The sequence below is a fragment of the Antechinus flavipes genome, chromosome 4 (assembly GCF_016432865.1).
Source record: "Antechinus flavipes isolate AdamAnt ecotype Samford, QLD, Australia chromosome 4, AdamAnt_v2, whole genome shotgun sequence".
Lineage (NCBI taxonomy): Eukaryota > Metazoa > Chordata > Mammalia > Dasyuromorphia > Dasyuridae > Antechinus > Antechinus flavipes.
The window spans coordinates 196,497,833-196,509,046 of record NC_067401.1 but is presented as its reverse complement, the minus strand read 5'-3'; the positions used below and the strand labels follow the sequence as shown (position 1 = coordinate 196,509,046).

Below are 11,214 nucleotides of genomic sequence, written 5' to 3'. Positions count from 1 at the left end.
AGACTGGACCGAAGTCCAGTATAACAGACGCGCCCCCTGGAGGGAAGCAGAGCAAAGTGGGACGGTGCTGGGTGCGATCCCTAGTCAGAAAGTAGTACCGGAGACAGAAAGGAGCAGTGTACGGTATTGGAAGGATGCGAGAGAACTCTTATTTTGGGGACCTTCCTGGAGTCGGAGAAGTCCATACCGGGGTAAGAGGCTTGAGGGACCGCGAAGAGGGCTGGAGAAGGGGTACGGTTTTGGAAACCGGGCGTCAGGGACTGACCAAAGAATACACGTGAAAGTAGCCCTTCATTACCCTTTCAGACTCATTTCAAGAAAAAAAGAAAACCCTCACTTTGGGAGAGGCAATTTAATAGTATGAAGTGTAGATAACTCTAAACGTTGCCAGAGGAGGTTCAAGAGGAGTGTCCAGACTCTGCGGCAGAGTCCAGGGGACAAGAGAGTCTCAAGCCCTTTCGCTTTCGCTTGCCTGGGGAAACGTGTCAGGATAGATTGGAAGATTTGGGGGTGGGGGGTGGGGGAGAGAAGGTAAACTCTAGGAAGTAATCCCGTAGTCACTTGGACCATGGGAGCTGGTTGAATGGAAACATGGAGTGATGGAAAATAATTTTTAAAGAGGTATCAATTCATCACATAGACTGCTTCCAGAAGTACTCATGAGGAGAGAAAGAACTATAAGTGCAGTTTGGGAAATACCCCTGTCTGGTGGTGCCCAAGTAATCTTCATCCTTGATTCAGGTGTGACCATGCTAATCCCACCACACAAGCCTGTTCTGGGGATTCAACCCATAAACCGATTGCCTTAAGAATATGGGGAAGAGGAAATAAAGTAGCAGCAAGCAGAAGTCTGACATGCACTTATTTGCCACTACTCAACATCTACATAGAAACTACAATTCTGAGGAGGGCATGAGGTGATCTGGTGGAAAAAGGTTTTGGAGGAAATGACCTTCATTGAGTTGGATCAAGAGCACTGGGCGGGATTTAAATGGAGGAAGAAAGAAAAAAAAAATTGTCCTCCTGGCCTAGCTCCTAAATACCCAACCCTCACTTCACCATTCTGGGAATCATGTAAATTTATTGTGATCAGACAAGCAAAAATTCCCATTTAACAAATTCATGGTCAACCTCCCTCCCCAGCTAGTACCATATCTAGATACAAAATGTCACACATTCCAAGTTTTTACATTGGAGATCATTTCAACATGGAAACTGCCAGATTTGTAAAGGTACCCACAATTTTCCCTCCATCCCACATCCCAAAACCTTCCCTCCTCAAAAAGGTAACAAATGATTCCTGGTATCTTCCTGATATTCTTTTACCTATGGTAGAAAAGGATGTCATTTGGGGGGAATTTGAGACAAAAGCAATAAAGTCCTGGTAGGGAAAAGGGTCTGACCATTAGCAGGTTAAGATACCTCTTCATACCCTAGAAAGGAGTGGGAGAAAATAGAAAGAACAGCATATTGGAAGTCAGACCCCTTGGATTCTACTTCTAGCTTTGCCACTAATCAAACTTGTAACAACTTTGGTGCATCTATTTCCTGTAATTTATAGAATGGAATGGGGAGATCCAAAAGTCTCTTTCATTTTTACAACTTAAAAGTCTGTGTTTCTATAGACAACTATAATGGCAGTGGAGTTTGATGGAGGTGTCGTGGTGGGTTCTGATTCCCGAGTTTCTGCAGGGTAAGTATCAGGAGAATCAGCGGTTACAGGACTCTCCCCAAACAGGCATGCTACCTAGTCCAGCCATAAGAAGCTTTGGGAGTGAGTTTTGAAAAAGTGGGAGACAACATTAATAACACAGTAGAGGCTGAAGTAACAAGTTGGAAGCAAACTATGGAAGAAAATTTAAAAGGATGATGACTGCAGGTTACATGAAACATAGATACTAGGGTAGAAAATATCTTTTTAACAGAGAGAACTCCACGATAATTGAAATGTATAACTGAAAAGGATAAGCAAATAATTATCAGGTCTTTATTGTTCACCCTCCCTTAATATTCTCTCCCTAATCATCTCCTTCCTTCACCATTTAGAACTGCTGTAGTGAACCGAGTGTTTAACAAGTTGGCCCCTCTGCACCAACAAATCTATTGTGCATTATCTGGTTCAGCTGCTGATGCCCAGGCTATAGCTGACATGGCCACATACCAGCTGGAACTCCATGGGTATGAGTCATAGAATGATCTTGGAATTTTTTTTATTCATTTCTTCATATAATCCAAACGACTACAGCTAAATATCCCCCTCTTTATTCCATTACTCTCATTCAATGTTACTTAACATTCACAGAGTAGAGAAACTTTGATGAGTAGATAAATGATATGGTGGGAAATTTATAGCTTTCTTTAGACATAATAAGGATTCTAGTATCCGCCAAAGGAATGTATAATTTGTGTTGGGATGGAGAGGGGAAAGCAGATATCAAAGCTTTGCTAGAAGTGTAGTGAAATTGGAGTTTGGGGTATTCCAGGTACAGAGTTTTATGCTTAATTTGTGAGAGGAGGAACAGGAATATAATATTTCAGGGAATAGTAACTATCAGTCTCTCTAGGATGGAACTAGAAAAACAGCCTCTTGTTCTGTCTGCTGCAAACATTGTGAAGAATATCACTTATAAATACCGGGAAGAACTTTCAGCCCATCTGATGGTAGCTGGCTGGGATCCATACCAAGGAGGCCAGGTGAGACCCTCTTAAGAGGATCACTCCCCTTGTAATTAGCTGGGGGGGGGTCATAAGTCACATTGTCAATGATGGCCAAAATTACAGTGCTAAAGATTAATGGGTAGTTTCAGTGAGGTTTGAAGTGGGGAATTTAAAGCATAGGGTATGAAGGTTCTCTCCTACTGGGCTCCAAAAGAAAACTCTAGTCAGGAAAATATGAGTTCAAATCTGGCTTCATTTACTAGCTGTGTGACCCTGGGCAAGTTACTTAGCCTCTTTTTGCCTAGTTTCCTTATATGTTAAATGGAGATAATATTACCACCTATTTCCCAAGGTTCTTGTGAAAATCAAAAAAAATTAATAACTGTAGAGTGCTTAGCACAGTGCCTGACACGTATTAAATGCTATATAAATTATCATCATCATTTTACTTTTTTATTACCTTATCTCAGGTATATGGAACCTTAGAAGGGATGCTCATTCGGCAACCTTTTGCTATAGGGGGCTCTGGGAGTACCTACATTTATGGCTATGTGGATGCCAGCTATAAACCAGGCATGTCCCCTGAGGAGTGCAGACAATTCACTACTAATGGTAACTATCTTTTGGGGAAGAGGAAAAGGGAAATTAGGATTACAATAGTGGTCTTTTGGAGGGGAACAGCAAATAAGGGGACAAGCCTCCCAAAAGGATAGATATACTGGGCTCTGAGTATAGTTTGGAGAGACGGACAAAAGGGTCTTGAACCAAGATAAAACTGCCTTTTGTTCTACCTGTTCAAATCTCTCAACAGCTATTGCTCTGGCCATGGGAAGGGATGGCTCCAGTGGAGGGGTCATCTATTTGGTCACCATCACAGCTGCTGGCACCAAGCAGGAAATCATCCTGGGGAAGGAGCTGCCCCAATTCTATGATGAGTGAGGCATCCTCATATATTATTCTATCTCTTGGTTTTATAATAAACTTCATGTATTCAGAGCCTGGTGTAATCATTGGGAGCTGCTCAGAGGATTTAGAAACAAAAAAATGTATAGAAGCAAAAAACTCAGGCTGAGACTCAAAAGAGCATAGTTCTAATTTCCATACTTTCATGATTTTGTTGTATGATTTTGGGCAAGCTCCTTTTTCTGGGATTCAGTTTCTTCATTTGTTACCTGAAGAAGTTGGTCTTTATGATTTCTAAGGTTAATAGGATCTTTAAGATTCATTCCTGTTTAACAGTCTATGAATCTGTTAGTAGTCAGGTGACACTTCTCCAGGAGGAACCCAAAATTTCCTTCTCTCTCTTGACTCCAGCTGCAGGCCCTGCTTTCACAGAATAGGAGAGACAAACAGGGCTTCAGTCTTGGAAAGAGCTCTCACACTTGGTCAGTGAAGGCTAGGATAAACATATATAGCCATAGTGTGTGTGTGTGTGTGTGTGTGTGTATCTGTAATATCTGTCTCTATCATATATTGCCATAGCTCTGATAAGATATGTTTATTAATGCTTGGAAAGAAACAAAATAATTATCAATTACAGCAAATTTAAGTGCATCTTCAAATGCTTTATATTTGAAATAATCATCAAACATTAGCTATAGAAGAGACTAAAGATTAGCTTAATATCCCACTCTTCAATACTTAGCACATAGTAAATATTTAATTAACAAATATTTGTTGACTATTGACTATTCTGTAGTGAAATGGAGATACAAAAAGAAGTAGCAACTTGCCCAAAATACTCCTGTATCTCCATGGTTATATTGTAGCTATATGCTGAGACATAATTGTGAGAGTCTAAGAGACAGTGTGGACTAGTGAATGGAATGCCAAAATTGGCATCAGTATAACCTTCATTTGAATCTCACCTCTGGTTACAATTCCTGGGTAAATCACTTAACCTTTCAATTCTCTAGGAAACTTTCTAAGGTTTTACATGACAATTGCTGATCTGTGTAAATGGAGCTGCATAGTCAGGATCTTCTTATTCTTATAAAAATTACAGGTTTGGGTGAAATAATCATAATGTCTAAAATACTGTAATTTTGAGGTAAATATGAATTTTGGAGGAAACTAGGAAATAGTTTGGCAGAAAACATATTTATATTAGCTTCTTATACCATATACTACAATAAGCCCCAGTCAATTGATTCCAGTCAAAGTCAATTGGAACAAAAAAAAAAGAGAAAAATAGGAAGTTACTTTCACAATTATGTTTAGAAAGAAGTCATAACCAAACAAGGAACAGAGGTAATCTTAAAAAATAAAAGAGACAATTTTGATTGTGTAACATTTATAAGCCTTTATATGGACAAGAGAAATTTGGCTACATCAAGAAATAGAAACTATTTTTGAGAGAAAATTTGATCATCATGTCTGATCAGAGTTTCATACTCAAAATATACAAGCAATTATTTTACAAATTATTTCTATATCTCTGTATATCAGTCTTAATCTTACAACAAATAAATAAAACTGGAGTATTCTCAAAGTGATATATGGTCAAAATATGTAAAGTTTCAAAGATGAAATTAATTCTATCAATAGCCATATGAAGAGAAATGCACATTAAAACAATTGATGTCAAAATATGAGGAAAAACAGCCTATATTGGAATTGATCAATATGGGAAATAAGTACACTCATGTGATATTGTGGGAGCTTCTTATTGGCCCAGTTGTTCTATAAATCGACTTGGAATTTTCGGTCACTAGGCCAGGATTTTATGCATTTTGTCCCAAGCTGTTAATTTCCTTTCCAATGCTTTCTTCCATAGCTCACAAAATTATTTTTGCTCTATTGCATTCATTGAAAAACATTTTAAACTCTTATTTCATTATTCCAGTAGTTCTAGTTGAATTTGTGTCCATGTTGTGTTTTTTATTGAGACTTTGTGTCACACACACGCGCGCGCACACACACACACATAGTGGGGAGAGTTTTCTGACTGTATGATGAGAGTCCCTGTTGCATTGGGTAGCTTTTATACTTTTGACTTGATGAACTCTGAGGGTTCTAGAGGAAATGTCTGGGCTAGTCTTGTTGCTGCTTTCTTGAAGTGTTGAGTGTTGTATAGATCCAAGTTCTCAAGACCAGATCAAGCTGGAGATTCACAAACTTTCAATGGTTTCAATGGTCTGATCCAAGGCAAAGTCTGATAGTCTCTGTCCTCCCCCTCCCCTAATCCGAATTCTGCAAATTCCTAAGCTGTGTTTGAATCTGAACAATAATAGACAGATGTTGGACTCACCATCAGCTAGCAGGGAAGCTGAGTTACAGAATGGCAAATTCTCCTTTGCTCTGAGATTCCTAATTATTCCTCTATAGACTTCAGAGTAGACTAGAAGCTGAAAATGAAACTCTGTTCTGCGTCTAAGGTTTGAGCTACATTGCATCTTCTTGTTTCTGAACCTCTGCTCCTCTTAGCATATTGCCTACATCGCTGGGTACTAGTAATCTCCTCAGTCTGCCTTAGATCTATGACTCAGAGATGGGGTAAAAAAGCTGCTAGTTGATACGTATTTCTGTCAAGGCAGTCTAGTATGGATCTGGGAGTGCTGAGTCTCATCTCAGATTTCCTCTTGCCCTGGGGCACATCCTTTCTCTGTGATGGAGTGCTTCCCATGGGCTGTGCTCTTGACCCTGTAAAGTATCCATGGGGGACTCTGTCTGTCTTTCTATGCTAGCTAGGCATGGACATATGACTGGCCATTACTTTTTCTTGGATTTTTCCATCAGTAGACCATATGGTCTATTTTCTATATTTGTTTTAATAACAGTAGATAAGTTCATCAACTAAAATGAAAATAATAGGACAACATGCCAAAAACAAACAAACAAACAAAAAAGCCTTGTGTGATGCAGTTAAAGCAGCCCTGAAGGTAAAGTTTATATCTCTTTATAGATTGACATTGACATTGACAAAAAAAGAAGAAGAAATAATTAGTCATATAACTTTAAAGTAAACTAGAAAAACAACACATTTCAAAATCTCAAACACAAAAATAGATATTCTAAAAATCAGTGAAGAGATAAAATTGAAATAAAAAATAATAAATTAGTAAACCAAATTGAAGTGTAAAATGGCTAAGTATCAGTCCCATTAAGCTGTTTTATTTTCTGATGAGACGACTATTAGCTTCCCAATCGATTGTAACTATAGTCAAGTGGTTGGATTCTGTTCCAATCATTCTACTTATTTGCATGCTTTGATTCTTCGTGTTTAGCATTTTGTTTCTGTGTAAGAATTCTTGTCTTGTAAGACAGAAAGCCTGTCTTATATCTAATCCATACAGGAGACTTAGAGTAGAAATAGGGGATGTGATATCCCTTGATTAGACTGAGTCTATTGCTGGAACTAGTAACTGAAAACTCTTATTCAGGTTAGTTCTCTTTTGTAACCTCCTCCTAATAGGACTATTTTTCCTATTTGCTGTTTTTAGTAAAACTGAAGGTCCCAGAAAGAAAGAAGGCTGCAATATAAACAGGGCCAGTGTCAAGATAGAAGGCCTGTAGGCAAAAAGCTGTCCCCAGCTGCTCTACTTCTAGGTCAGGTACTTCAAATATCAGGGAGCTAATTATTCATCAAAAATGCAAAAGAAAGATTTTATCCTTTAACTTGTGAACTTGTGCATAGACGAAGTTTGGGGCTGATTACTGCTGCCACTGGGGAATTTGGCTTGAGAACTTAGGTGCAGAGAGAAGAGACCTTTGCTCCCTTCCAACATGTCTGTCTTCTATCCATGCACCATAGGGTCCACATGTCTATGCCTGGCTCCCCAAGTGTTTCTTCTCTAACTCTTACTTCTCCATCTCAGCCTCTATGTGTCTTTGAACCTCTATGTGTCTTTTCATTCCAAGGATGGGAAAGTCATCTTCCTGCCTCCCTTCCTTTTTCACTTAAGTAGGCAAATTCTTATGAAGTAAAATCTGTAGAATGGGATCCACTTCTATTTAAATAAATAAAGAAGTGTCTGTACAGTAGTAAGATTTGGAACATTTCTTCCACTAACCAATTAACATATCATGAGTCAGGTGAAAATATTATTTGAGGAATTTTTCATCAGGGAGAAAAACAAGTTGATGGCAGACAAAGTATTATGTGTGGCATTGGGGCACAAAACTACAAAAACACTTAAGGATATTATATTATTAAGGATAACAAAAAATGTTACCCTAAGTATTTATCCATGAGTAGGTTTTATAGACTTACAACTTTTCTTAAAGAGATCATCATGAAATCATTAGGGCTATTCTTACAACAATAATGTCCAGGCATAGATTGTATAAACTACAGCCATCCTTAACAGGAATTTGTCACATCTATTGAAACAGAAGCCACGTCTATTTCCAACTTTCTTCTTTGCCAAATATCCTAATAAAATGCTTTCTAAAAATTAGTTCAGGTTTGGGAATTTGTTTTAGACTAATAACATCTACACATATACTCACATGCAAATATATATATACACACAAATACACTACAACTACCACCAGAATGATCCCCTGATAGATCTAAAGATATACACTCCAGGCTTCACATGGGATCCCTGCAGAACAACAGCTTCCCAAATCTTGGTGATCTCATTTATGTAGTAAGGCTGGGGAATGTCAAGCTCAATTACAGGGCATCTCCAGATCAAAAGCAGAGATGAAAAGCAGAGAAACATCAGGGTGGTAATGCTGAGGAAACAAGAGCTTGTAGCATTTAGGTACAATTCCCAGCTTTGTAAAAAGCTTTACTATACTTGTCTCATTTTATCTTCATGCAAATTTGGGAGAAAGTACTATTATTATTATGTTCATTTTATAATTGAGGTAACTGAGACTAAGAAAAAGTGACTTGCCGTAGATCAAACAACTGGTAGGTTCTCAAGGCAGAATTCAGACACAGGGTTTTCTGATTGCAAGCCCAGCACTTTATTCACTGCCTGGCACTTTTGGCCCAGTGACTTGTGCTCATTATATAGCAGGATAGTCTCTAACAAGATGATCACAGTGCTAGAAATTACGGCACCTGTCCCTACAACTTGAACCAGGACCTGATTTGCTGTCAAAATTAACTACATCCCATTATCTCATTCATGTCCTTGGCCCACCAAACAGAATTGTGTCCTCCTTGAAAGTCTCATCAGGGAAGTGATGTTAAATCTTGGTCCCTTTATTGGACTTTGCTAAGATCCTGTCCTCCTTTCCTAAGAGATCTAATGAGGGAGAATCCCTTTCCTTTGGAGATTCAGGTTGCCACTAAGTTAGCTAAGGGATCACCTTTCTTCTAGATCAATTTACATGTACCATAGTTATCCAGAAATCATCTCACCTTGTTCATGTCATTAACAAGCTGGGTACATTCCCCAAAATTCTACCCACTGAGTCCTGAAGACCTCTTGGGAAATTTTTGCTCGGACTGTGGGGCCTTCTGAGGAGACAGGTAGCTCAAGGATTGGATGACTCCAGAGAGGGGAAGAAATAAGGAACGCCAAAGAGTATCTGAAAACAGCCTCTCATTGAGTAAGTCTTGGATGTGAGATCTCAGAAAGTGCTGAATTGAAGAGTCTTCCTTCCCTTCCTAGGCAGTTAGGTGTGTCAGTGAATAGAGCACTAGACCTGGGGACAGGAAGATCCGAGTTCAAATCCCTGGGCAAATCATTTAACCTGTCTCTCTCAGTTTCCTCAACAATAAAATGGGCACCTCCCTTGAAGAGTTGTTATGAGATAATACTTATGAGGAAAGTCCTTAGGATAGTTCCTGGCACATAGTAGGTGCCAGACAAATGCTTCTTCCTTTTCCCTTTCTGGGCATCTATTTGTCATAGAACCTGCTTCTGGAAGGTAAAGCAACTAAGCCTGATCATAAGAACATGATGGCAAAGTTGTTTCTTCAAGACTCTGTTGAAGCAGCGGTCTGAGATTCAGCTGTTCACTCCTTAGTTGACAGGAAACAAAGGGATGAGCACTGACTGGATAGTGGACAAATGGAGTATTGTGGAAGAACAGCACAGCAGTCCTCAAATGCTTGAAGATAGCAATCAGGGCCTTTCCTTTCAGTGCTTTCTTCTAGACATTTTTTCATCCAGGCTTCACATGGCATGAGCTCATCATCCTGGATGCTCTTGGCTGAATCATCTCCAGTAAATAAGTGTCTTCTAATTGCAAGATGTGGTCTGGCCAGGGCAGAGGACAAAGGAACCATTCTTCTCCCCTTCCTGAAGCTTTGTCCTTTGAGTTCAGCCCAACTTTGCAAGTGAGGCTTTTCTGGCTGCCCTAGCATAAAACTGCCTCTCATGAAGCTGGAGGTCAGTCTATTAGGGCTTGCAGATACTTTTTTTCAGATAGCCTCTTATTCAGATAGGTCTCCTCATTTTATGCTTTTGAAATTAAATTTCTGCACTTACATATTTTACCCAGTCAAGATGTTTTGAATTTTAAATCTGTTATCCATGGTGTTAATTATCCCTTGTAACTCCCAAATCTGCTAATAAGTCACTGATTATATTTATTGTTTTCCCTGTTAGGATGTCATCTCCCTGATAGTAAGATCTCAATATTTCAATGGTCTTTAACTTAAAATACATAAATTATCTAAAATACAACTCCATATTTGAGAAGAACTACCAGGAAAACTGGACAACAGTCTAAGAGAAATAAGCATTAGACCAACATCTTATGCCACAATCCACAAATAAGTTCAAAACAGGCATGTTACCTGAATACTAAAGATCCTATTCTTTTCTTTTTAATTGGAAGAGATATCACATTCATTTTAAAGCCTCCAGTAAGGGAGGAAGGGGAAGTTGCTTAACCAAACAAAGCAGAGAGGCAATTACAAAAGATAAAATTGATCCTTCCTATTGCATGAAATTCAAATTTGCTTCTTTAAAAACAAAACGTATGTAAAAAGGATGAGGGGGAGAAACATTGTGTGATCACACTACTGTTCCTTTTTCTTCTGCCTCTGAAGGCAGTTTCATAGATTCCCTTTCATAGATAAAATTTTGAACTAGGGAAGAGGTAGAAACAGAAGATTGTTTTGGGCCAGCAGAGAACACAAAATGCAAACAATTGTCAACTAAAGCAGCCTTATCTGTGGAAGTATTGTCATGAGCTCTACAACTTTCTGCAGAAAGAGACAAAATGAAGACAAATGTTATTTTCTACATTTGCATGTGCAGAGATGAGCTCCTGAGACATGCTGTTGTCCCTCAGAGACAATGTTCATATATAAATTAAAAATAAACAAATGAATGAATAAATAAAAAATAAATAAATAAAGCAAGCTCAAACATCAACTAATCATTTTATCCTCCTCTTACCCTGGAATAGAACAAGAAGGATCAAGAATTCCAGTGTTTGCTGCCTCCTGGTAAAGAAAGTTTGGTAAAGTCCTTAGTTGGAAAGCACTCAGCTCTCTCTTCCCACTTCCTATCCTCCTTCTTCCAACTGGAAAGCCTTCCTCCTCTAATAGGAAAAGGTAGTAAAAGGTTGAAATAAATTTGAGAAAACCACCATGCACCTGTAGGCAAGAGACCTGGGGTCATTGCTGTGTGACCTTGGGCA

General features: G+C 38.8%; 2 protein-coding genes and 1 long non-coding RNA gene across 5 annotated transcripts in view; 2 read left to right on the top strand and 1 right to left on the bottom strand.

The window, feature by feature from the left end:
• TAP2 (transporter 2, ATP binding cassette subfamily B member) overlaps window positions 1-11,214 on the bottom strand; it is a 116,580-nt gene that overhangs the window by 69,323 nt on the left and 36,043 nt on the right. The gene's annotated exons all lie outside the window — the stretch shown is intronic.
• Window positions 1-11,214, top strand: part of LOC127561644 (uncharacterized) — a 142,177-nt gene that overhangs the window by 118,797 nt on the left and 12,166 nt on the right. The gene's annotated exons all lie outside the window — the stretch shown is intronic.
• On the top strand, window positions 77-3,654 carry PSMB9 (proteasome 20S subunit beta 9). The gene is made up of 6 exons (XM_051996826.1): window positions 77-191; window positions 1,626-1,693; window positions 2,047-2,178; window positions 2,565-2,694; window positions 3,129-3,270; window positions 3,470-3,654. Exons 1-6 carry the CDS (start codon window positions 135-137, stop codon window positions 3,595-3,597), a joined length of 657 nt encoding a protein of 218 aa, XP_051852786.1. The 5' UTR covers window positions 77-134; the 3' UTR covers window positions 3,598-3,654.

What these genes read in the sequence shown, in the direction of transcription:
- PSMB9 (XM_051996826.1), top strand. Translation starts at nt 135, where the DNA reads ATGCGAGAGAACTCTTATTTTGGGGACCTTCCTGGAGTCGGAGAAGTC. An exon ending in GATTCCCGAGTTTCTGCAGG is followed by an intron (nt 1,694 to 2,046) that starts GTAAGTATCAGG and finishes TTCACCATTTAG; the next exon opens with AACTGCTGTAGTGAACCGAG. An exon ending in ATCCATACCAAGGAGGCCAG is followed by an intron (nt 2,695 to 3,128) that starts GTGAGACCCTCT and finishes ACCTTATCTCAG; the next exon opens with GTATATGGAACCTTAGAAGG.